The 27,244-nt window shown below is 38.6% G+C and overlaps 2 protein-coding genes across 2 annotated transcripts; one reads left to right on the forward strand and one right to left on the reverse strand.

The window, feature by feature from the left end:
- Nucleotides 1-474: 474 nt before the first annotated feature.
- LOC145133238 (RNA-binding protein BRN1-like) lies at nt 475-4,268 on the forward strand. The gene is made up of 9 exons (XM_079068163.1): nt 475-752; nt 960-1,042; nt 1,956-2,007; nt 2,114-2,239; nt 2,336-2,415; nt 2,501-2,671; nt 2,759-3,044; nt 3,725-3,868; nt 3,981-4,268. The coding sequence occupies exons 1-9, from the start codon at nt 584-586 to the stop codon at nt 4,106-4,108; spliced, it is 1,239 nt and encodes a 412-aa protein (XP_078924289.1). The 5' UTR covers nt 475-583; the 3' UTR covers nt 4,109-4,268.
- Nucleotides 4,269-6,455: 2,187 nt separating this feature from the next.
- On the reverse strand, nt 6,456-9,275 carry LOC145132450 (Rho GTPase activating protein with PAK-box/P21-Rho-binding domain-containing protein). Its single transcript, XM_079067231.1, has 4 exons — nt 8,839-9,275; nt 7,933-8,053; nt 7,491-7,841; nt 6,456-7,240 (listed from the first exon to the last, which is right to left on the reverse strand). Exons 1-4 carry the CDS (start codon nt 9,177-9,179, stop codon nt 6,749-6,751), a joined length of 1,305 nt encoding a protein of 434 aa, XP_078923357.1. The 5' UTR covers nt 9,180-9,275; the 3' UTR covers nt 6,456-6,748.
- Between the last annotated feature and the right edge of the window lie 17,969 nt (nt 9,276-27,244).

Below are 27,244 nucleotides of genomic sequence, written 5' to 3' on the forward strand. Positions count from 1 at the left end.
ATATACGACTAAAATTATATTAACATATCTCTACAACTTGTATGTGCATCGTCTCTTCAAGACAACATATTATGAAAGATTGAATATAATATATTATTATATATTAATATATTTTCTTTATTTGGTAATAATTTAGTAATTTGTTTTTCTTTTAGTTTAGTATTTATTTTTACGTGCGAGATTTTATTCGGTTTAACTGATTAACCGAACCAAATAAACCGTAACTAAATAAAACAAAACCGATTAAACCGAATTTTATTTGGTTTGGTTATTGTTAGATTTAAAATATAAAAAGACCGATAAAACGAAAACCAAAAAACCTAACCGAATAACACCCCTAATGGCAATTGCTCTCAAATCTACATGGGGTAAAAATGAATAAATAGTTAGTATGGGGCTAAAAGAATATTTGTGCTATTGTTGACGGGTCAAATGTATATATTTCTCTTTCCTAGAAAGTTTTACCCATTTTCCCCAAACAGGACTCCAAACAGCGAAGACTCTCAAGAGTAGAGAGAGAAAGTTATAGACAGAGAAAGTTCGAGATCACCGAGAGGAAGAGAGAGAGAAAGAAACGGCATTAATGGAGGAAGGTCACATGCCGCGAAAACACAGCGACGATAGTGTGAAGCTGTTCGTCGGCCAAGTTCCGAAGCATATGACGGAGGCACAACTTATAGCAATGTTCAAAGAGCTTGCTCTTGTGGACGAAGTCAACATCATCAAAGACAAGGCCACGCGAGCTTCTCGAGGTTAACTTCTTTTACCGAATCTCTTACTCTTTCGCTCCAATGAATCTCTCCTCATTTTCGCGTTTTTCGTCAATGTTACTTCCGGATCACATTGCGTGATTCACGTTGTTTATAATTCGTTTTTTATTTGAATTTTACTTTACCGAGATTTGTGTTGACTCATTGACAAGTTTTTTGATTGAAACCCTAATTGGCTGCTGTTGTCAGGTTGTTGCTTTGTTATATGTCCGTCTAGGGAGGAAGCAGACAAGGCCGTGGATGGGTTTCATAATAAGAAAACCCTGCCTGGGGTAATAATGTCTTCAGATCTTTATCTTCATTGTTCAAGTTGATTTTATTTTTATCACAGTTGGTAAAGAAGTTCATATAATGCATTGCGAGAATTCACCTGGTTGGTGGAAAGTTGAATGAGAAAGAACTGTTTCGTAATCCTTCCATTACATGAAAATCACAACCTTTTTCTATCTTGGGATATCATGGAAATTGTCACCATTTCTATTTTTAGGATGTCTTATGAAATTGCGAAGTTTTTCTTGAAATATTTTTTACTTTAAATTGCGTACTTGGTCATTGCTTTGTTACAGACTCGTGATGCTAATTGTATTTTCTTTTGTCATTATCAAATGGTATTCTGAACTAATAGTCAACATATTAATTAAAATGCATGCGAAAACAAATGTTGCAACTTTCATTAGATTGAAGGAAAAAAGTTGGGATCTACATTGAGATAAAGTGAAAATTCATGAGAAACTACTGTATTGATGGTGAGGTAAAATGCAAATCCAAGAAGATAATTGTATATGCATAGGAGTGAAATTTCACCTTAATGTAACTTGTTTCTTACATATGTGTGTACTCAAATGCATGGTTTCCTCAACTGAAAGGGGCTTTGATTACATTTGCTTTTCTTGTTATAAAAAACTAAAAACATAAAGTTCAGTAAAGTTCCCATAGTCAAAATAAACGTACTGGAGCAAATTGCTTTACAAGACATCATCCTTGCTTTGAGACACTCATTTAAAGTTGCCTATTTAATTTCTCTTGCAAGGCACACCATTAATTATTTCAAAAGATATACACCATTACAATGTGATATGATATTGATTTAAATAATGACATTTTATCAACATAAACAATTACAATAATATGATATTGATGTTCCATTTTTTGATTTGGTGAGGTTTGTCCTTTGTTATACATCAGGCATCTAGTCCACTGCAAGTGAAATATGCTGATGGCGAGTTGGAACGGCTAGGTATGCCATGCTTTTTGATTAATTTATTGCAGATTGTTATTCAATTATCTAATACTATTTTCTCTGGCTAGTTTTTTTATTTATATTTATTTACCTTTTGCTCAAGAACACAAGCTTTTCATCGGTATGCTTCCTAAGAATGTCTCCGAAGGTGAAGTTTCAGAATTATTTTCACAATATGGAACCCTGAAAGACTTGCAAATTCTTAGAGGTTCTCAACAAACAAGCAAAGGTACATATGATTATGATATTTTCTGGCCTTTGATTCTGTAACACACTTTTGGGGTTTGGTTTTATGTTTTAGAATCACAATTATGAATTATGGCAGGCTGTGCTTTTGTGAAGTATGAGACAAAAGAACAAGCTGTTGCTGCTATAGAGGGCCTTAATGGAAAACACAAGATGGAGGTTTGTATTTGGGTGAATTGCAGGAAATAACCACGTAGTTTATGTAGCTGTAATTTTGTTTTTTAATTTTGTTGTTGTGTATTAGGGTTCAACTGTCCCTTTGGTTGTTAAATGGGCAGACACTGAAAAGGAAAGGCAAGCTAGAAAAGCTCAGAAAGCTCAGTCTTTAGCAAATATTGACCCAACACAGCATCCGTCTTTATTTGGAGCACTTCCAATGGGTTATATGTCACCATACAATGGTTATGGGTACCAGGTTTTATTTCATTTGTGCTTGTTTTGTTGCTATTTTTGGCATTTGGCATTGAGAGTATATGTGATTAAGAGTTGATTTTGTAAGTAGGCTACTGGAACTTATGGGCTCATGCAACCACCTTTCGCCAGTCTATCTCCAAATCAAGCAAATGTATTTCGTGGAGGCTCTCCAAGGAACTATGTGGGAGTGGGTCCCCCAACAGGTGGTGGTTACATGGGCTCTGCTTATCAAGCTATGCCTCCTAGGCTTCAGTATCCTGTGGCCTACCCCGGGGGATTGAGGCCTTTCAGTGGGCCTTCCAGTCCTCTACCACCAGAAGTTTCCAAGAATCATGCTGCAACTTCTTCAACTGTTGCTGCTGACCATGTTGAAGGTAGTTTTAGTTAAACATCTTTTATGTATATCAATCACCTCTCACTTAATTTTTCTTTTAACATTCCCCAAAACTCATTTTTACACCAAATTTGGGGTTAATTAGTTTATGTATTTTATCATCTGGTCCTTCAAGTTTGAATGTTATGTATTTCTAGTTTGTTAAATTATATAATGGTATTTTAACTATAATATTTGTTACTTATAACATTAAGTTGATATTAAGTTATGAAATTTAATTTTTATGTCTCAAACTTATTTGATAATTTAAAACACAATAACATAATTAAATAATACCCATAGTTGAAATATAAAGATGCTACGGAATGTGTGACTTGATCATTCATGGGAAAACTGTTATGCATAAATTCTATAATATTTTATAAATGCATGCATAATATTATTTTGATGTGTTGTATATGTAACTGTTTTATCTAATAAAATGTTTGCTTTAATTATATGATTATTAATTTCAAATTTATTATATACGAATAATCTATTGTGGTTATAATTGTCTAATAAAGTTTTTGTAATAAAAAAGATGCGAGTCAAATTTGTATAAAGCTAACAAATATAAGTTAGAATAATAAAGAATATTGTTTTTTGGTGTTAAAAAGAGGTGGGAGTTTGGAGATTATTGTATATTTAAGTAGTCTCTCTGTTCCAACTTCCAACTTGCAGGTCCACCTGGCGCTAATCTGTTTATTTATCACATCCCTCAAGAATTTGGGGATGAAGAGCTTGCAAATGCGTTTCAATCATTTGGAAGAGTTTTGAGTTCCAAAGTTTTTGTTGACAAGTCAACGGGTGTCAGCAAGTGCTTTGGTATGATATGAACAAACTTTAATCTAAATTCCATTGGGAAGGGTTGCAACTTTGCAATAATAATAATACTTTTTGTCTCTAATTATTTATTTATGACATGTCATGTGAGCAGGTTTTGTGAGTTATGATTCCCCAAATGCTGCACAATCTGCAATTAATACAATGAATGGATACCAGTTAGGTGGTAAGAAGTTGAAGGTTCAACTTAAAAGAGACAACAAACAAAACAAGATTTACTGATGTGGATATTCACTCTCTCCCACTTGACACTTGTAGTGAAACAAATCCCTGACACTATTGTAATACTTTTCTTAATCTGTGTGCCTTTGTAATCTGTAATTGTGTAACATATTATTAAATTCATTTAGTCATTGACTTTCAATATATTCATTCTTTTATCTATCTACAAACAACATTCTTTGCACTTTGCAGTGTAAGTAACCTTACTCCTCTAAAACCCATAACTGATTTCATCATCAGCTTCTCCAGAAATGAAGAATCTACTTTCTTCCGTTCTGCTTCTGCATGAAAACTCCAAACAGGTTGTAAACTTGTCAACTGCTTCAATATTCTTTTGCCAATTTTATTTACCTCTTTTACTTTTAGGTCTATTTCTTGATTAGGTTTACCAGCATATCTACTTTGATTGCTAAAAACTTTTGAAAACTCTCAACTCTTACTTCATGTATATATCCGTTAATTGTTATCTTAAAAAACATCTGATATGATTAAATTCAGCCATTTTGTGATCCATTAATTGTAGTCATAATGGTTTGCAATCTTATTTGTTTCCTCACAGATAGCTGATAACTCTTATCCCCTTTCCATGATTATTGCTTTTGATGTAAGCTGTTTTTCTTATTCCTCACAAATAACTGATAATTTTTTTACCTCTTCTGCCCTCTACTTGATATATATTTCAAAGATGGAAGTATGACTTTGGATGTTCAACCATGTAGTAGAAATATAATTTTAGGAATACTCGACTATTTTTTCCTTCTCTTTTTTTAGTGCTGTGTCTGTAAATGAATATTGCTGTTATTTTGTGTGTTAAGTGAACAGCAGATGATAGTAAATGACTGGAGTTATTGTATTATGAAAATTGACTATTTGATAAATGTTTTGAATGAAAATATTAAATGGCAATATATGTGAATTATGTAAATGAAAATTATTTAATATAGTATGTAGCATAATGATGATAAATTCAATCATATTTAATAGAGTGCTGATAAACCATTTAAGCTCTTTTTTACAGGTGAAGCACAATTTTAAGTGTTACATGATTCTGAGTGAATTCAAGGTGTATCTTCAGGTCCTTTCTCAAAGCATTCTATCACAAAGTCAATCATGATCCTGTTTTTGACTATTTCAACAATTGGCTGCTAATGCTTGCAAGGTATGTCTTTTTCACATGTGAAACAAATTTTAAGAGACACTAACTGTTATGCTCCCTTTTATATATGTTTGATTAACATCTGATAATCCTTTCTTCACAATCGTACATAATTATGGAAACTTGTTTATTATCTCTATATATATGTTTTGGTTTATTAAGATCATTTGAATGAGCATAATCTTCAATCTCGTAAAAATATTAGTAGGGTGGCAAAATGGGAAAGCTTTATATTGGTCAAAACGGGACAGGTTGACCCACCCACGCCTTTTTGTCCGTTACTTTTTGCTTTTTATAAATAACTAATGATTAAAAAAAAAACATACTATAAAGTGGTTAATGGCTTTGTTTTCTCTGTTATTGCTTTTCGTCCCCATGTTTCTCTCTCACTGTGGAATCAGAACCATCTTGGCAATTCTCATTGTATGTATTTTTTTTTAAAAGAAGTTTATGCCCATGCAAGTGGTTTTGGCAGCAAAGGAATGGAAACTGCAGCCTGTGTAGTGTATGTATTAATTTGCAAAGTTGCAACTCGTGAGTTGTCAAGAAGTGGTTATCTGATAAAACTGAACCATTTAATGCTCAATAATTACATCTTAATGATCAAGAGAAGGTAGGGTCCTTAACTGTTCAGAGCATAGGTTGTTCATAAGATGGATGTATCAAACGCATTGAATGTTGACCAATTCAAATGGTTCCATTGGAGGCTATCAAACAGTTTCTAACCATCACTTTTGAAATATGTTGGAAAGTTTGAACCGACTAGGGTATTGATAATCAAACTTGGATATTAAAATTGGATGATGCGGAACATTTCAACCATCTATTGTTGGTACTTATTTAGGTATTTGTGTAAACTGGATTTATCTAAAATGATTGATGACTTATCGAATTGTTTATAAGCAAACCAATAAATTTGTCAAAATGCAGAAAAAGAACCGTACGTTGTAGAATTAAAATTGAAAAATAAACTAATTAGACATGTTGTGCAATTGGTCTAAATGGCTCGGGCTGTTCTTTGTGCACGCCAACACTGGTTTGATAATTTCAATTTTTTAAAAATCTAAATATTATTTAAAAAAATGGTATTAGATTAATTATTTAATTTTATGAAACGAACCAATTTAGACAGTATCCCTGATGCAAAACTTATTAAAATAATAATCATATTTTATTTCATGGAACAAGACAAATTAGAAGGTTGTTCGTTACTCTCAAATCAATAAAAGCAATTACAACTACTTGATTATCCATCCCCCTTTATGGGTAACCAACCAAAATTAAAAAAAAAATTACAAATCTATAGCTGCTAAAAGACCTCCACAAAACATGTTCAGCCCCCAGCTGAACCACAAACACTACACTTCGACCAACAAGTCAAGTCTGAAACAAACATCACAATCCAAATCATACATACCACAACACAACTTCTACTAAATTAATTAATTTACACAAATAAGAATATTCATGCATACCCTAAAATCTCACTCCACTTCAACCTTATTCATAACCTCCGCCTCACTCACACCCGACACATATCCATCAGTCATACTCATCACAGACGAAGACGATTCCTCCTGGAATTCAAATCCACTAGTCGGACTAGTCCTCCTCCCTTTCACCAAATTCCCCAATTCATTCTTGAAACAGTCTTTTGCATTTTCATTCTCCATCAATCGTTTCAAGAAACTTTCTTCTATCTCACTCAGTGATTCCACATCATCTTCATCTTCTCCATCTTCTGATGATGGCTGCCTTCTCATTTCACAGCTGGTTTCCATCTCTTCTTGACTCTCGTCTGTTCGACTGTGGGATCGGCATGACATGGGCGAGTATTCTCCATCTGTGGTTGTGGTTGAGCTGCTGCTGTTTTCTTCACACTCTCGCTCTCGCTCTCGCAGTGTTTTTGTGATTAGGGTTTTCAGCAGGTTCATCACTTGTACTGCGTGCATTAGGGCTGTCAATGGATCCGACATCTGATCCCCCCCCCCCCAAAAAAAAATAATAAATGAATCATTGAATATTTTAGTAATCGCACCATAATTTTTAATAATAAAAAGCGAGCATGCGAAATGTTAGGTTTGATTAATCGTATCAATTTAATATTTGGTCCTTCCAACCAAACCAAATAATTCAAAACGTACATATATGGTACTTGATTTATATTTATAAATAAATAATGTAGTAAGAAAGGACATGAAATGAAAAGGATTTACATTTACTTACCTGAGTCATGTTGGGAGCAAAAACCATGGCAATATTTCTGGCATTCATTTTATTAAATTCTTCCTGCTCAACAACATCAGACATAAGATCAACTGCCCAGTTGAGAAGTGCAGTTTCTGTTGGTTTCAGATGTTTGAGAAGCTCACAACACTCGTCTTCTGTGTTACACTGCAGTACTTGTTCAGGAGAAAGCCCATCAAGAACACCACATGGTAGCTCTCTAAACCAGGCTTTAATTAAACCTGCAAGACAATGAACCTCAATGTCTTCAGGCACCATGCCTCTGTTCAGCTGATCACGTACTTCCTCTTCTTTGCTGTTTTCAGCATTTATACGAAATATTCCTTCTGCCTATTATAACCAATAAAAAAAAAAATCAATTCTCATCTTTAATCTTGACAATGAATGGTTGGTTAAAAAAACTGAATTACTATATACATACCTTTAGACCTCCTTGTGCATACAACCTTTCCTGCATCAGCAACAGAATTGTCGGGACACTGTTGCCTCTTGAATCATAACAACATTGCATTGATTCTGCTGATACACCAAACACGCTGACACTGGAAAAACAACAAGATAATCAGAAAGATCAGGCATGATAGATAAAGTCTGGAGCTCCATTAAAAGAAAAAAAGAAAACACGGATTTGAAACTAAAAGAAAAAAAGAAAACAAGGATTTGCGGTTTGTGAGGGAAGGAAACTGGGAAAGAGAAGTCTTTTTACACAATCTGTCTTTTTGTATCTTGCAAAGAAGTGATTTTTGTCAAACAAACTCGTCGTACTTCCAATCACAAAGTAATAACTTTATCCTGTTCGTTTCCCAAAATGAAAGGTGAACAGAGAAGAGGAGCGCAATTGGATAAGAATGAGCATTCTTCAAATGGGAATGTGCTGATTGCTGGATTTAAAAAGGAATTGATGCTTCTAACTTTAATCAACATTTAATGATAACTTAAATCAAACTAAATTTTTTTTGATAACTTTACAATTAAATTTGAATGTAACTGCAAAGTGCAATTAACTAAAATTATATGAAAATTTTACTGTAGAAAAGCACAATTATTGAACATTGAATACCTATTTTCATCAGTTTTTTTATTTAATCAGAGAAGGAACTTCCAGTTTCTTAAATCTAGCATTTACTGCTATTTTCAAATATTAAATTCCACATTTACCATATTCACACCTTTCTCATCATCAATCAAACTCTTAAAGCGCTAGATCCGTAACACTGTACATTTAATGAGGTTGTAAAATCCAAATTTATCAAGTTTAAACAAAAATTAAGCTATCCGATAGGAAAAAAAAAATGAAAATCTTTAGAAGGAAAAACAAAATTCTCACCTGGCACTAGGGACGCGACAGGGGATTTCAACTTCGAATTCAACAGGAAGCCCTAAAAATCCATGGAACCGATCGAAAGTAACATGAGTCAAATGTTGAACATTCGTTGGCCATCCTATTTCCATCTGATGCAGAGCTGTTGTACCCGAGCTCTGATCGTCTCCATGATCTACACGACAAGCCACCATTGATTTCCGTAGAGCTGCTACCAACAACGCTACTAACGACAACTGATTTTGTTCTTCTTCAGTAGCACCTCCTCCTTTTGTTGCTTCATTTCCATCAACACCACCGGTGCCACCGCAGCCAGCTCCTCTCGTTAGCATCACCATTCCCGTCATCCCTCTCTCTCTCTCTCTCTCTCTCTCTCTCTCTCTCTCTCTCTCTCTCTCTTGAAGCTATTGAGTGAGTATGGAGTATTGAAATGGGAGAGATTTTGAATGTATATGTTGTTTTTATTATAGGGGTTTCAAACGGCCACCCGTTTTCAAATTTTCGCTTTATCCATTGTTTTGACCAAATTGTCCTTCCTCTTCCAAGGAAATTACCAACATATCCAGTTGTATTTGATAATTTTTTTCTTTTCCGAGCAATAAATCTCTTCTCTCTTCTCTTCTCTTCTCTCTATTATAATAAAAGAATAGTTTTATTCTCCTTTGACATGGGTCACATATTAGGTCTCATAATTAATGCACATTTTATTTTTCTTTTGTCATTTGTCACTTTATTATGTCTCCTAATTAATGCATGCCACTTGTCAACCTATTGATTCTCCATTTCAAATTTTAAATTTCTCATTCTAATTATATTAAATTAATAACATTAGAATAAAAATTAAAATAAAATTAACACAAATTATAAAGTGATATAATTTTACATATTTATTTAAATCAATGATTATAATTTTATATAACTAAAAAAATCTCTTAATTAATAATTTACTTAAAATAAATGATTACTAATTTTGAGTTTTTACTATTAAAGTTTAATTAATTTTATAACCATGGTTTTCACGGGTTATAAACTAGTAAATAATAAAGTCAAGAAAGATAGTAAATTGTTGACTATTAGAAAAACACAGTTTATATTATTAGGTTAATTAATAATCCGAAAAGTTTATATATTAACTTTGTATAAAAAAAACTATTTTATAATTGAAAGTTTGGAACATTTAATTTATGTGTTTTTTGTTTTATATATATATATATATATATATATATATAGAGAGAGAGAGAGAGAGAGGATGTTATTAATAAAAGGTGTTTTTTTTGTATAAATTGAAATAATAGAGGTAACATAATATACTGTCACATATGTAATATAAAGGGATTTTCAATTAATGACTAGGCTTTTCATATGGGGAAAACTACAATAAAGTCTTTATATATTGGTCTCATAATCGATTTAGGCATTATATATTTTTTTTTATTCAATTAAGTCCCAAATACCGGTAATCGTATTCAATTTAACACTTTGACCCAGTCAATAGATCATCTAACTTTAAAAAATTATATTTTTGGCCCAGATTTCAAAATTTATTACAAATTTAGTCCAAAATTTACACTTTTGGCCTAGATTTTAAATTTTATTACAAATTTGGTCCAAAATTTACCATTTTTGTCCAAATTTTAGAATTTTATTATGAATTCATCCTAACTTTAGTTTTTTTTTTACAACTTCTTTTCTCAAAAATTTGTTTCTAATATGTTCTTTCTTTATAAACTCATATTTATACAAAAAAACATATTTTCACATAAAAATCTTATATGAAATATCTACTTATAAAAATAGGTTTGGATTATTTGTGTGATTTCTCTTAAAAAATCAATTAAGAAATTAAAAGTAACCCTAAATTATACTATTAAATTATAGTTTGTCAAAAACTAGTTACACTCATTTTAATATTATTTATTTGTTCTTTAATCACATTTATAGGACAAATAATGTCAGTTCTTAATTGTAGCTCATAGAAAAAAAACATATTTCCGTAAGCTATGCTAATCATTACCTTAATATACACAAAAACATTTTTTTTTTGTTTTTTTGATTTTTAGAAAGCAATTTTTATCAAAAAAATTATTTTAAATATATCAAAATTTATAATTTTTTTTCTATAAATAGACATCCATATTGATATAGTTTTAAGATAAAATAAAAAATTATGTTTTTTAGAGTTTCAGCTCTCGTTATTCATAAGTGAATAAAAATCGATCAAATTTTTATTACAATACATTTGTTATTCATTTATGAATAAAACATATGCTTAACTTTTTTACAGTTCAAGTATCATTCATATATAAATATAACACATAATAAAACTTTTTATCTAAAATATATTTTTTTACATAATCTTTCGTCACACGTTATATTTATATATGAATAAAATGTGTATTAATGGTCGTCAAATCTTATATTCATATATAAATAAAATATTTATCAGATTTTTGTTATAGCTTATTTGTTATTCGAATATGAATAAGTAGTATGTTAATAAAAGACGTTGTGTTCTAAAATTTTGAACAACTTATTTATATATGAATAACAAATGAACTGTAACAAAATTATGATAAATGTGTTTTTCATATATGAATATAACTTGTGAGAAGGACTAATACTTATTCATATGTGATTATAAAATGTGACGAGAGCTGATGTAAACTGTAAAGAGTTTATATATGTTATATTTATATATAAATGATATTTAAACTCTAAAAAAAAATTAATAATACTTTTTATTCATAAGTGAATAACGAATGTACTGTAGTAAAAATCTGATGCACTTTTATTCACTTATGAATAACAAGAGCTGAAACTATAAATAAATAAAAATTTTATTTTACCTTAACACTATATCAATATGGATGTCTATTTATAGAGAATAAAAAATTATGAATTTTGATGTATTTAAAATTATTTTTCGATAAAAATAGCTCCTTAAAAATTAAAAAAACGAAAAAACTATGTTTTTGTATATATTAATGTAATGATTAACATAGTTTAAGGAAACATGTTTTGTTGGAAAACACATGTATATTCATTTCCCACTTACGCCAGTACGTTGAAGACTTTTGCGGCAAAAATAAATGATTGACTGAGAATGATTCCCTCATTTTCAACTTTTTTTATTTTCTCAATTGAACTTACCTTTCTCTCTCTCTCTCTCTCTCTCTATATATATATATATATATATATATATATATATATATATATATATATATATATATATATATATATATATATATGACAAAACTGCAAAAATGGTCCCTATGGTATGTATTTTTTTTGGGTTTTAGTCCAAAACACGACTTTTTTGGATTGGTTGTCCTTTTGAGGTAGTTTGCTTGTGATTTTGGTCCTTCGCTAAACTGAAAAGACTAAAATACCCTTCTGATATATTTTTTATGCTTTTTTTTCTATTTAATTTAAAGTTTTATTAATAAAAAATATGGGACCCACCCTCTCTCTCTCTCTCTCTCTCTCTCTCTCTCTCTTTGAAAATAAGAAACAACCATCGTTGTCGTTGTGTGCTGTCTCACCGGAGTTCACTTCCGGCAACGATTGTAGACAAGATCCACACCAAGTGACTCCCCTTATTCCCGACATAAAACCCCCAAAGAGAACCACCCAAAACCTCCCCGAAAAACAGGTCCGACAGCCACGTCCAGCCACCTACCATTGTGTTCGTCACCATTGCTTTTTTCCAAGGGACAACACCACCATCACTAGATCGACCACCACCAAGGAAGAGAGTAGAAGGTAAAGAACCACCCACCGTCAACCACCAATGTTCACCATCGTCACCACCGCCCCCTAAATCATTGATCCCCTTCATCATCTCTATGAAGTGAATCCAACCACCACCCCTCATCGCTTTACTATTATCACAAGCACCACCTCCTCCAACGTTTTTACCAAAATCAGAACCATCACCATCATCACCTATACTAAAATTAAAGTCGCCGCCTCCATCATCAGTTTCAGAAATCGATTTCAGTTATAACATAGTGTTGAAATTTAAAAAAACTGTTTCTAACATAGTGCTTCCACCAGACAAATGCAATTAAAACTTGAGCATATCAAATTAACACACCTACAATCAAATCTTGAACAAAATCAAAACTTGTTGCCTTGTAGTCGCAGGAGGAACAGGAGCCAACACACACTTACACACACAAGTGTAGAGGACTTTCACTTACTAGGGAGTTGATTTTAGTTCCGATTTCACATATGCACACACGATTTCATCGGAGCCCCTCATTTTCTCCAAGCTGTACTCAAGTTCGTTGCTTGTGAAATTAATATCTGCATGACTGATTATATGGTCAAGGATGTTAATAGGGCTTCATAGATTGTTAATCGAAACACCAAGCCCTAGATTTCTTATCACTAAGCATGAATACGAAGGGTAGGGTGGGAGATAGTGTTGGGTTTTAGTATACTACAACATCCTATGGTGCACATACAACCCTAAAAGCTTTTGATCTATGTTTTCTCTAATTATACATGCAATGATGTTTCCAAAACTTTAAGCCTACAACTAGCATACAAATGATATAAACAACATAAAAACTAGTTAGGAGTTTACCTCTTTATGTAGCTTGTAGAGCTTGATGAACTTGATGTATTTGGCCTTTAAGAACTGTGACATCCCCATTTTCACGACCAGAAAAGACCGATTTTGTTTATGCTTTGTTTAAAAATCAGAGTAACATTTTAAATAAAAGTGTTGCGGAATTTCTTCCCAAAATAAAATATGATAAAGATTTATCAAAGCATTTCCGAAAAAATGTATTTCATTAAAACCACGGGATGTCATGTTCGATACAGATCAAAAGCATAAACAGTACAATGTAAGCCTTACTACATTATTTCATATTTACAGGCCTACAATCCCGTATCTCTCATCCAAACATCTATGCTCATGCGCCACTACCTGTAATACAAGAAACTGAGTGGGTCAGGCTTGGGAGTCTGGTGAGCACATAGGGTTTTCAACCCACAATAAATAAGTTTCTTAACTTTATCAAACCAATCAAACCCGATTACTGTTAGGCGTGTCAAACCCAACAAATAATAGGGGTACAACAGACTCCAAATACACTGCTTTAATGCACTAAAAAGGTAGTACAAGGCAAGCAGGGTCGAACCACAGAGACATGGGATAAAAGTCTATACCTATTTGCGTAAGGTACTTTGGTCACAAAGGGGGGTTTGTTTGCAAAAGTCAAATAATGAAAATAACAATCAACTTTGAAATATGCAGAAAATGAAATAGATTTGTAAACAAGTTGTAAAAATGCTTCCAGTTCTAGTTCTCAATGTTGTCATTTAACCTGATTATGACTTGATGTAATTTGTTATTACTATTCTAAGTTGGTACTGAAAGATATTAACACGCTCTAATACCTCTCGCTTGCCAAATTATCTAACCAAAACACGCTCTTTGACTAGACCTAGCTTTACTAATTCAACCTAAACACGCTCTTAGATTGTATTGAAAAACTGCATTAAGTTTTGTACAAGCTTCCCAACAATGTTCATTTCTTCTCATACGCTCGGAAGTGTGAAAACATGTGATAAATGTTCTACAATAAGAAAACCTATTGTTTGTTACCAACCATTAACTTTATAGAACGATTAGGTGCCCTAAAAGTTAATTAACTACACAAAAATTCAATTCATGAAAGTGGCCAATCAAACACAAATCAAATTTAAGGATTCTAGTTTAAACAAGAACATAATCACTAGAATAGAATCACAAATCAAACATCAAATCATATGATTCAAGTCAAGCAATCAACATGTTTTGAACAAGAACGGGAAACTAGGGTTTCTTAGCCACACATGGCTAGAACAAGATCACAAGGATAAAAGATGGAAATAATGTGCAATTACAACTTACAAATACTAGAAATAATGTTTCCAAATGATTACTGATCAATCCCTTGCAATAACCTTCGAAACCCCCTCTCAAAATGTGCTCTGATATGTTCTGTCTATCTCAAAATGGCCCTCAACACGTAATATGAAAGATAGGAAAAACTGCCAAAAGTTGGTTTTTGGGTCGAACACGGCCCGTGTTAAAATAGGCTAAACTGACACGGCCCGTGTTCAGCAGCCAACACAGCCCGTGTTGATTTGCACTAAACTGACACGGCCCGTGTTCAGCATGGTCAACAGCTCCCATTTTGGTCAACACGGCCTGTGTTGATTTTGCAGTGTAAATCCAACACGGCCCGTGTACCCCTCTGACTCTGAATCCAAACTTGATTTTTCCAACTTTTTCGTTCTTCGCTCGATCATCCTGAAATCTTCACCAATGCTTCCCGGCACCTCCCTAAGCGCGTTCTAACCTCCAGTTTACCTGAAAAGAACATGAAAGTGTGCAAATAAGGTTGTTGTAGAGACTAACGTGAATATGATGAAATGCAATAAAAATGAAGAATAACTATGCTAAATAGATGCATAAAATGGACTAAAAGGTGTGCTAAAAGGTGCACAAAATGCACCTAACAATTACCCCTTCCCGTTATCCTCACTTTACGTCCCTAAAACATCTAACACAAGGGACCTAGTCTAAGGACGTTCATCGGGGTGACAACACATGCTTCGGGGGTTCCTCATCAATTCATGTCAAATAAGGCAACCATGTGGGGGATGGAGTACTGCTGGTGAACACACAGTTCAAATAAACACCTACAGGTTGCGAGTCTGCTAATGTTCCACTGGACTATGTAGAATAGTCCGTGGTCGTCATCTATACTCCGCTAGATGACTGGATGATCAATAACATCTATAACGAGGCCTCTCATTATTTTATTTTGTCACACAACAACTATTACATCTACCCATGTTTTACCCAACACATTTTGTAGATATAAAATACATATACATTTTAAATCATTTAAAACATGTATAAAATCGTTCATCCAGCATAGATAGCAAGTATACAGATAATATGCACACGTAGCACGTAATTTATATAAAATACTTCATATCTATGTGTAAGATGAAAGTAACTATGCACTCACGTGTTAAGGTGGTGATTTCCGAACTTGGATAACACTTCGTTACTCTTAAAACAATTTCCTCCGACAAAACCTAGTATCATTACCACAAGGGTTTAGTCTAATATTCACTGAGACTAATTAATAGTCTAGCTATTATTACTATTATATAAGCGTTAAACAATACTCTTCACCCACTATGTACAGACAGGGGACAGACATAAAACACCGGAGGGAGGACCATTTTGGCATATAGAACTTCTGAAATCCAACAACCCTATGCGGCCCTTTAAACCAGGTTCCCCGTACCACGAGTGGTTAAAAAGATATTATAACGACACTTATATAACCCATAATAATTGTAACAACCATAAAATTCGAGCCAATTTAAAACTTTTTAAATCATTTGAAACCATTCAATGTCATTACAAATTGTTTTCAAAATAGTTTAAACATCAGAGTTCCCAGAAATCATAATCATCAATCGAGGAAGTGTACGGTCACGCCTTCGCCTTTCCGCGGTCATCCGCTGAACCTGAAACAATAAACTGAAACTGTAAGCCCAGAAGCTTAGTGAGTTACCCCCAAAATACCAACGCCATACAGATATAACCATAACAACATATAAGTAAACAGAACATCCATGCATCTCGAGTCTACAATGTGACTGGTCCGCCTGCACCGGGCCTTCAGTCTACCTGGTCCACTCTCTGAGTCTACAGTATACATAATGAGCCTTCAGCCTGACTGGACCGCCTCGCAGGCCTTCAGTCCATCTGGACCGCTCTACGAGCCTTCGGCACGTCTGGACCGCCTCGTAAGGCCTTCAGCCTATCCGGACCGCTCACTGGGCCTTCGGCCTGACTATGTGCCCTCCTGGGCCTGCAGTCTATCCGGTCCGCCTTGGGTTGTAACGCCCTGTTTCGAATAAAGTCCTAATTCGAGGCTGTGGCCCGAAGAGCATTCATCATAAGGATTAGAGCCTTTAAAAAGGTAAGATTTAGGCTCATTTGGATGTAGGTAATGTAGGTATATGACCCAATAGCTCGGTTTGCACTTTGGGATCAAGGGTAAAACGGGAATGTAATATTTCAGACCTCTTTTATGAATTTTGGATTTTATTTCGGTTGGATTTCAGGATAAATAAAGTTTATAGAAGTGTGGGGCTTCTCGTTACCTTTCCGGGGATATAAGGATCGTCAAAATCGGATTTATAACGAAGAAGTTATGGCCTTCGGAAGTTTCATCGTTTTCAGGCTTAGCCGAGTACGCGGGGCGTACACAAAGCGTACACGGGGCGTACTAGTGAAGAAGGCAGTACGCTGGGCGTACCTTGGAGTACGCTGGGCGTACTGACCAGGATGGTCGCGAATGTTCTTCGGAGTACGCTGGGCGTACGCCAATCAGATCAGAACCCTATTTTAGGGTCTTGGACACTATTTAAACACCTTATCTCATAACCTAACCCTAATATCTTCAGCCTCCACCCCTCTAAACCCTAGAAATCGTCCTTAATCATCCATGGTGACATTTTGGATCTCATGGAGTCCATTTTTGGAGTATTTGGTCCATTTCCAAGAAGGTGGAGTTGATGCAACGATGGGGGATCAAGGAGAAGCTTATGGATCTGGCTTTTGTGACTCATTTTCAGCTTAATGAAGGTATAAAGCTTTGAACTTGATCATTCATCTCTTAGATCTACCATTTATGGGTTTTGGTCCCTTTTTGGTCCCAAGGATGAAGCTTTATGGTTCAAATCCGATTCTTAGGCTTAGGGTTGCCACCCTTGGTGCTATTTGAGTCCCTAAGGCAGAAAGTTTCCATCTTGGAGGTCTTAATGGGTTCATGCAAGAGTTATGGCCATTTTCATGGAAGTAGATTGCTATACTTTGAGTGTTGGGTTCATGTGGGTCATATAAGTCACCAAGTCAGTGACTTTATGGATTAAGACGTTAAGTAGAACTCAGATCTGTAATTTGGTCCCTTGGTTTGAAGCATTAAGTGCTTAATGGCAAAAAGGACTTAAAAGAGGAGTACGTTGGGCGTACAAGCTGGTACGCGCAGCGTACAAGTCACGAATCGAGTATGCGCTGCGTACAGCTGAGTACGCCCTGCGTACTCAGTCAGAATGGGTTTCGCTTGTTGGGCTTCGGTGTAGGCCAACTGTTGGGCTTGTTTATCTTGGGCCCATTGGGTCATCTGGTTGTGGGCTGTTAATGATATGGGAAAAGGCCTCAGAAGGATTTGGTCCCAATTTAGAAACGTGGGCCATGGTTTGGGCCACGAGTGTTTTTTTTAGCATTTTGGGCTTAAGTGTTTGGATTATTATTGGACCATCGAGATGCTAGGTGGGTTGGACTGAAAAGAAGGATTTGGGCCTCATGGTAAGACCCATGTAGAGGTTTGGGCCCAATTTGGAAAATTGGGCCATTGATGGATTTATGGACATTATACTGTTGGGCTTTTGTTTGAGTTTGGGCCTTTGTTTTGGGATCATACTGGGTCAGGGGTAGAATGGTCATTTTACCCCCATGCATGGATTAAGGATTATAGTATGGGACCAATTGCTAATTGGGTATATTGATCGGTATTGATAGCTCAGCAAGTGGTCAGGGCAGCAGCTAAGGATTTCTTTCAGGAAGCTTCTGCATTCGAGGTGAGTTACCTCACTATACTAAGGGGTCTAAGGCACCAAGGCCGGCCCATTGGATATGTTATCCTAGCAGTGTTAGAAGTTGAGTATGAGTTAGTGTTGCATGCTAGTGGTTATCCAGTTAGGTAGATCTGTAGGACTACCTGTGTTGTTATATGATTATCTGCATGCTCAGTAGTTATGTTATATGTTGATATGTTATGTGGGATGGGTTGAGGATGTACTGCTTCGTGCGGTGACCAAAAAACCCTAAGAGCATTCCAGATACGAGTTGTGGGCCCGGTAGGCAATATAGACTCGTACTGTGGGCTCGATAGCATTCCAGATACGAGTTGTGGGCCCGATAGGCAATCCAGACTCGTACTGTGGGCTTGATGGCACTCCAGATGTGAGCTGTGGGCCTGGTAGGCAATCCAGACTCACACTGTGGGCCCAGGGGTATTCCAGTCTGCAAAGCTGTGGACCCAGTACCTGTTGTTATTGGTATATGTATTATATGCAGTGTATCGGTATTTTGGGGAACTCACTAAGCCTCGGGCTTACAGTTTCAGTTTATTGTTTCAAGTACATCAAGGGATCAAGGCAAGGCGAAGGCGTGATCGTACAACTCCTCTTATTTATGTTTATGTTTCTGGGATACTCTGATATTATACCTTTTGAAAACAAGTTTTTTAATAACTAATGGTTTTTGGACTGTTTAAAAAGTTTTAAATTGGCTTAAATTTTATGGGTGTTACATGGGTATGTTGGCCTTCAGCAAAAAACAGGACCGCCTCAACCCAAACCCCCAATCAAACAACCAAATGCACATATAACAAATAATCACATAACAGTCTATAGGCAACAAACCGATCTAACAGATCATATAGCATAGCAACATCCTATAACCAGGATACCGACCTAACCAGGTCACTAACATAGCATCATCCTATATACCAGGTTACCGATCTAACAGATCATAATAGCATAACATCCTATCTATCAGGATACCGATCTAACAAATCATCAATCATAACAACATCCTATAACCAGGATACCGACCTAATCAGGTCACTAACATAGAATCATCCTATATATCAGGTGTAACGCACCGATTCTCAGGTATTGATTTAAATAAGAAATTCTTTGATTCCAAGGTCTACTCGACGAGTTGGTTGCCCTACTCGTCGAGTAGTAGCGGGATGGTCCACGTATTTTAGTGACCTACTCGCCGAGTCCAAGAATGGACTCGACGAGTAGGAGCTGGCAGATGAAACCCTAAGTTTCGGGGTATTGCACCCTATTTAAAGGATAATTAGCCTCCCCCAGCCTCCCCTTTACTGCTTCTTGTCCCTCTCAAACCCTAAATCGAGTGTGTGTGTTCTTTTGGTGTGTTCAAGCTTGGAGGAGGAATTTTGGAGGAGAAAACACTTTGGGAAGCAAGGAAATCAAGGCTAGGAACTCGTGGGGAGCTAAGAGATTCATCAGTTGTCACTCTCTGGAAGGTATTAAGCTGTTTCTTTGGTGCATCTCTCTTTTAACCTCTTTTGCATGAGTTTTAAGAAAAGGGTTCTTGTGCTTAAGCCAAGATCTGAAGTTGTAACTTCAGATCTGGACTCCCCTTGACCTCTAGATTCATAAAGTCATCAGCTTTGCCTAGTATGAGATTTCCCTCAAGGGTGTAACTTCATTGCAAGCTTAGCTTTGGTTTTTAAATGGTTTGAAAAAGTTTTAAATTGGCATGAAATTTTTGGGTGTTACAAGTTGGTATCAGAGCCTTGGTTTGAGTGAATTGGAAGAACACTCGTGTGACTCTAGTCTCAAATCAAGGAAAAGATTTTCAAAATGATTTTCAAATGGTTTTCAAAATAAGTAAAGGAGGATGCAGGGTGTACGATCAGCCGGAGCCAATAAGTGACCCCAAAATACCATACAGTTATTTGATATTGTGATATGTTAGAACTGCATGCTAGTGCTAGGCTAGGGATCTTCAGGAATTGCATAATAGAATTGCCTGATTACATGATGCCTGGTAGCCTAGGGTTTTCCTTATATGAAATTGACATCATTACTGTAGTTACTTGTGTATGCATCACAATTGTATATGATTAAGATCTTATAGCCTGAGAATGTTTGATCTGGCCTTATGTTCAATTCTTATTAGGGCTTAGGGTAGGATTGGATATTCGAAAGTCTATAGGTTCCATCGTTATGTATGGCTAGCATACACTAGTGCTGCAGGAGTTGGTGGAAGTTTCATGAATGGGTGGGTAGTGAGGGGCCGGGAGGCCAATTATGAGATATTTAGCATTCCTCTAGGAGTGAGGATTGAGCGCTCGCCATGTTGTGTATATTGTAGGGTGTGTGGTGATACTTGAGACAAATATAGGTAGGTGTGGAAGGTAGTATGGGCCCGTACTACTGAAAGCACATGACCCATACGCGTATCAAGGAAGTCACAACCCCTAGGGTTAGTCGGGAGTTAGTTTCCAGTTATTTATGTGGATTATCTGATATCTTGTGGTATGTTTCAGAATGGTGATGATGAGATGCTTCGTGACTGGATCCGGTTCAGGATCAGGATTAGGAGACGGAGGCCAGGAGGGGCCAACAACACCTGAGCCCGTGGTGCAGATGGGTACAGAGGAGTTGGACGCCAGGATTCGGGAGATCCTGCATGATGAGGTTGCTTCTGCGTTCCGAGCACAGCTGCCAGAGATGTTTGGGTCTATTAAGACCGCCATGGTCGAGTACTTCGACGAGCGATACGCAGCCCTTGCGGAAACGGCTGCCGCTGCAGTTGCATCAGCTGTAACAGCGGAGGGGGGGAGGAGGAGGAGCCAATCGGGGCTTCCAGTACAAGGACTTCGATAAAACGAAGCCCCGTACTTTTGATGGGACAGAGGACCCCATCAAGGCGATGAGGTGGATTTCAGATGTGGAGGGGTGTTTCTTTACCTGCTCGTGTCCTACTGACCAAAGGGTCAGGTGTGCTCTGAATCTGCTAAGGTCCGGGGCCAAGGACTGGTGGAGATTGACGACTAGGTCGTACACTGATGATCAGAGAGCTGCTGTTACTTGGGAGCAGTTCAGGGATATGTTTCGCGCCCGATACATTCCACGAGTCGAGCGGGAACGGCTGTCGCAGGAGTTTTTGAGTTTGAAAGAGGAGGGGGAGTCGGTGACGGAGATCACCCGCATGTTCACAGAGAGGGCGATGTTCTGCCCGGAGTTTGCTTCTGAGCAGGCCCAGATGACCCGTTATCTGAGCATGCTCAAGACTGACATCCGCCAGTTTGTGTCTACCCAGCGATGTGATACTCTTTTGGAGTTGCAAGAGGCCGCTAGGCGGCGTGAGTTGGAGATTGAGCTGCAGATGAGAGACCAGCGGCAGGCCCCGACGTAGTCGCAGTCGGCGCCTAAGCGGTCTAAGACCACTGATGCAAGGATCGGGGGCCAGCAGAGCCGCACTTGTGGAAAGTGTGGCAAGAGTCATCCCGGGGTTTGTCGGACGGGTAGTGGGTGCCACAAGTGTGGCAAGGAGGGACACTATGCTAGGGATTGTCGCCAAATAGCCCCTGCATCGGATATGAGGTTATGCTATCATTGTCATCAGGTTGGTCACGTGAAGACCAATTGTCCACAGCTCGCAGTCAGGCCGGCGCAGACTCCAGCGCCGGCTACATTGAGGATACCGGATGGGAGGCTAGTCAAGGCAGAGCCTCCGAAGGCTCAGGGGCGTGCTTTCCAGTTGACCGCAGAGGAGGCCAGGGAAGCACCAGATGTGATTGCTGGTATTTTTCTCTCCTTTATTTCATTTATTATAATTGTATTATGCTTATCTGTGTACCTGTGATTAGGTATGTTTTTAGTGAACTCTTTGCCTGCTTTGGTTTTATTTGACTCGAGGGTGAGTCGGTCCTTCGTATCGCAGTCATTTAGTAGGGAGTTCAGTGTGTCAGTGGGCGAGTTAGAGTGTCCGTTGCGAGTCTCTATCGCCAACGAACACAGGGTTTCTGCTTCTTCGGTTTATCGAGGGTGTGAGTTGGAGATTTTCGGGGTGTCTTTTCCGATATATTTGATTCTGATCCCCATGGGGGAGGTGTGTGTGATTGTAGGCATCGATTGGCTCAGTCGGTTTGGTGCTATGATTGATTGTGAGGGCCAGTGAGTGGTAGTTCGAATCCCAAGTGGGGGAGAACTGGTTGTATATGGTGAGGGCACCAGAGTGGGATCAAGGTTTTGTTCAGCCGCCAGGGTTCGACAGTGTATTCAGCACGGGTGTGCGGGATATCTAGCATATGTGGTGGATACACGGATCAAGGATCAGATTTCAGTTTCAGAGGTTCCAGTGGTTAGGGAGTTTGCCGACGTGTTCCCGGAGGAGTTGCCAGGGATACCTTCGGCGAGGCAGGTCGAGTTCCGGATCGACTTGGTACCAGGTGCGGCTCCTATCGCCAAGGCGTCGTACCGACTGGCGCCACCCGAGATGCAGGAGCTGTCTTCACAGCTGCAGGAACTGATGGGCAAGCAGTTCATTCGACCTAGCAGTTCTCCATGGGGAGCACCGATCCTTTTCGTCAGGAAAAAAGACGGTTCGCACCGGATGTGCATTGATTATAGGGAGCTGAACAAGTTGACGGTGAAGAACCGTTATCCACTCCCGAGGATAGATGATCATTTCGATCAGTTGCAGGGTGCATCTTGGTTCTCCAAGATTGATTTGAGGTCGGGGTATCATCAGGTCCGGGTCAGAGAGGAGGACGTGGAGAAGACCGCGTTCCGAACGCATTATGGACATTACGAGTTCGTGGTGATGCCGTTTGGGCAAACCAACGCACCAGCAGTATTCATGGACCTGATGAATCGGGTCTGCAGACCGATGCTTGATCAATCGGTCATTGTGTTTATCGACGATATCTTGGTGTATTCTAAGACCCGAGAGCAGCACGAGGAGCATCTCAAGGAGTTATTGGGAGTTCTGAGACGAGAGCGGCTATACACCAAGTTCTCGAAGTGTGAGTTTTGGTTACGAGAGGTCCAGTTCCTTGGACACCTCGTTAACCAGGAGGGAATTTTGGTCGACCCGGCCAAAATCGAAGCAGTTATGCAGTGGGAGGTTCCGAAATCTCCCTCGGACATCAGGAGCTTTTTAGGATTAGCGGGATACTACCGGAGATTCATTCAGGATTTCTCCAAGATTTCAGTACCTCTCACTCGTCTGACGAGGAAGGGGGTGGATTTCCGGTAGGGCCCTGAGCAACAGAGGGCGTTCAAGACCCTCCGACAGCGGTTGTGTGAGGCTCCAGTTTTGACACTCTCGGAAGGGGTTGATGACTTCGTGGTGTTTTGTGATGCCTCCATCACAGGTTTAGGGGCAGTCCTTATGCAGAGAGGTCGGGTGATAGCTTACGCGTCGCGGCAGCTGAAGCCGCATGAGACGAGATATCCTACTCATGATCTGGAGCTGGGAGCGGTGGTGTTCGCTCTCAAGTTATGGAGACATTACTTATATGGGGTTCGTTGTACCATATATACGGATCACAAGAGATTGAGACATATCATGGATCAGCCGAACATGAACATGAGGCAGCGCAGGTGGCTGGATGTAGTCAAGGACTACGATTGCGAGATCCTTTACCACCCTGGTAAAGCGAATGTGGTGGTGGATGCTTTGAGCCGCAAGTCAGATGGGTCTTCCATCCCAGCGGTATGTATGAGGATATTGGTGGATTCTCTGCTTGTGAGTGTGATCAGAGATGCTCAGGTTGAGGGCATGCGACCGGAGAACTGGAAGTTGGAGAGGATCAAGGGTGAGAACACCCGTTTTGTGCAGGATAGCCGAGGATTATTGACCCGATGCGGTCGGGTCTAGGTTCTGATGTCTGGTGGGGTCAGGCAGACGGTCATGGAGGAGGCTCATAAGTCTCATTTTTCTATTCACCCGGGGGCCACCAAGATGTACAGGGATTTGAGTTTGAGCTACTGGTGGTCGTGCATGAAGCCAGAAATCGCTTGGTACATCGAGAGATGCTTGACCTGTAAGATGGTCAAGGTCGAGCATCAGAGGCCGCATGGCAAGCTGAAGCCCTGGATATTCCCATGTGGAAATGGGAACAGATTACGATGGATTTTATTACCAAGCTGCCGAGAACGGCGAAGGGGTTTGATGCTATATGGGTCATCGTGGATCGATTGACCAAGAGTGCCCATTTCTTGGCCATACGGGAGAGTTCGTCGGCCGAGATATTGGCCGACATATATGTTCGCGAGATCGTTTCTCGCCATGGGGTTCCGGTCTCCATTGTCTCCAACCGGGATGTTAGATTTACCTCCTGCTTCTGGCAGAAGTTCCACGAGGAACTGGGCACGTGGTTGCACATCAGCACAACATTTCACCCCAGTTAGACGGCCAGAGCGAGCGGACCATTCAGACCCTCGAGGATATGTTGAGGGCATGTGTCATTGATTTCGGTGGGAGCTGGGATTCCCACTTACCGCTTGCGGAGTTCGCCTTTCGAGCTATTGTACGGGCGGAGATGTCGCACCCTGGTTTGTTGGGGTGAGGTCGGACACAAGGTGATGGGTCTGACGGAGGTGGTCTTGCAGACTACTGAGAAGATTCAGCAGGTTAGGCAGCGGCTGCAGACCGCTCAGAGTCGGCAGAAGAGTTACGCCGACCGGCGCCGATCCGAGTTAGAGTTTCAGGTCGGTGATATGGTACTCCTGAAGGTCTCGCCCTAGAAGGGTGTGACCCGCTTCAGGAAGAGGGGAAAATTGGGTCCCCGATATATTGGGCCATTCAGGATCATTGCCAGGATTGGCAAGGTGGCATACAGATTAGAGTTTCTGGAGGAGTTTATTCGGATTCACAACACCTTCCATGTTTCGCAATTGCAAAAGTGCATTATGGATCAAGAGGCAGTGGTGTCACTAGATGATATTCAGGTCGATGAACGCTTGAATTATGTGGAGAGGCCTGTGGCCATATTGGAGAGGAAGACGAAAGTTCTGAGGAACAAGGAGATAGCTTTGGTGAAGGTACAGTGGGAGCATCGTAGGGGGTCTGAGTGGACGTGGGAGCCAGAGGCAGAAATGTTGGAGCACTATCCGGGACTGTTCGCCGCAGCAGACTTCGAGGACGAAGTCTAGTTCAAGTGGGGGAGAATTGTAACGCACCGATTCTTAGGTATTGATTTAAATAAGAAATTCTTTGATTCCAAGGTCTACTCGACGAGTTGGTTGCCCTACTCGTTGAGTAGTAGCGGGATGGTCCACGTATTTTAGTGACCTACTCGCCGAGTCCAAGAATGGACTCGACGAGTAGGAGCTGGCAGATAAAACCCTAAGTTTCGGGGTATTGCACCCTATTTAAAGGATAATTGGCCTCCCCCAGCCTCCCCTTTACTGCTTCTTGTCCCTCTCAAACCCTAAATCGAGTGTGTGTGTTCTTTTGGTGTGTTCAAGCTTGGAGGAGGAATTTTGGAGGAGAAAACACTTTGGGAAGCAAGGAAATCAAGGCTAGGAACTCGTGGGGAGCTAAGAGATTCATCAGTTGTCACTCTCTGGAAGGTATTAAGCTGTTTCTTTGGTGCATCTCTCTTTTAACCTCTTTTGCATGAGTTTTAAGAAAAGGGTTCTTGTGCTTAAGCCAAGATCTGAAGTTGTAACTTCAAATCTGGACTCCCCTTGACCTCTAGATTCATAAAGTCATCAGCTTTGCCTAGTATGAGATTTCCCTCAAGGGTGTAACTTCATTGCAAGCTTAGCTTTGGTTTTTAAATGTTTTGAAAAAGTTTTAAATTGGCATGAAATTTTTGGGTGTTACAAGTTGGTATCAGAGCCTTGGTTTGAGTGAATTGGAAGAACACTCGTGTGACTCTAGTCTCAAATCAAGGAAAAGATTTTCAAAATGATTTTCAAATGGTTTTCAAAATAAGTAAAGGAGGATGCAGGGTGTACGATCAGCCGGAGCCAATAAGTGACCCCAAAATACCATACAGTTATTTGATATTGTGATATGTTAGAACTGCATGCTAGTGCTAGGCTAGGGATCTTCAGGAATTGCATAATAGAATTGCCTGATTACATGATGCCTGGTAGCCTAGGGTTTTCCTTATATGAAATTGACATCATTACTGTAGTTACTTGTGTATGCATCACAATTGTATATGATTAAGATCTTATAGCCTGAGAATGTTTGATCTGGCCTTATGTTCAATTCTTATTAGGGCTTAGGGTAGGATTGGATATTCGAAAGTCTATAGGTTCCATCGTTATGTATGGCTAGCATACACTAGTGCTGCAGGAGTTGGTGGAAGTTTCATGAATGGGTGGGTAGTGAGGGGCCGGGAGGCCAATTATGAGATATTTAGCATTCCTCTAGGAGTGAGGATTGAGCGCTCACCATGTTGTGTATATTGTAGGGTGTGTGGTGATACTTGAGACAAATATGGGTAGGTGTGGAAGGTAGTATGGGCCCGTACTACTGAAAGCACATGACCCATACGCGTATCAAGGAAGTCACAACCCCTAGGGTTAGTCGGGAGTTAGTTTCCAGTTATTTATGTGGATTATCTGATATCTTGTGGTATGTTTCAGAATGGTGATGATGAGATGCTTCGTGACTGGATCCGGTTCAGGATCAGGATTAGGAGACGGAGGCCAGGAGGGGACAACAACACCTGAGCCCGTGGTGCAGATGGGTACAGAGGAGTTGGACGCCAGGATTCGGGAGATCCTGCATGATGAGGTTGCTTCTGCGTTC

Source organism: Lactuca virosa, chromosome 8 (genome assembly GCF_052849685.1).
Source record: "Lactuca virosa cultivar CGN04683 chromosome 8, Lactuca_virosa_CGN04683_v6, whole genome shotgun sequence".
Classification (NCBI taxonomy): domain Eukaryota; kingdom Viridiplantae; phylum Streptophyta; class Magnoliopsida; order Asterales; family Asteraceae; genus Lactuca; species Lactuca virosa.

Coding starts and splice junctions, on each gene's coding strand:
- LOC145132450 (XM_079067231.1), bottom strand. CDS start 9,179: ATGACGGGAATGGTGATGCTAACGAGAGGAGCTGGCTGCGGTGGCACC. Junction 8,054..8,838: donor TGTCGCGTCCCTAGTGCCAG/GTGAGAATTTTG, acceptor TTGTTTTTCCAG/TGTCAGCGTGTTTGGTGTAT. Junction 7,842..7,932: donor ATGCACAAGGAGGTCTAAAG/GTATGTATATAG, acceptor TGGTTATAATAG/GCAGAAGGAATATTTCGTAT.
- LOC145133238 (XM_079068163.1), top strand. CDS start 584: ATGGAGGAAGGTCACATGCCGCGAAAACACAGCGACGATAGTGTGAAG. Junction 1,043..1,955: donor ATAAGAAAACCCTGCCTGGG/GTAATAATGTCT, acceptor GTTATACATCAG/GCATCTAGTCCACTGCAAGT. Junction 3,869..3,980: donor GGGTGTCAGCAAGTGCTTTG/GTATGATATGAA, acceptor TCATGTGAGCAG/GTTTTGTGAGTTATGATTCC.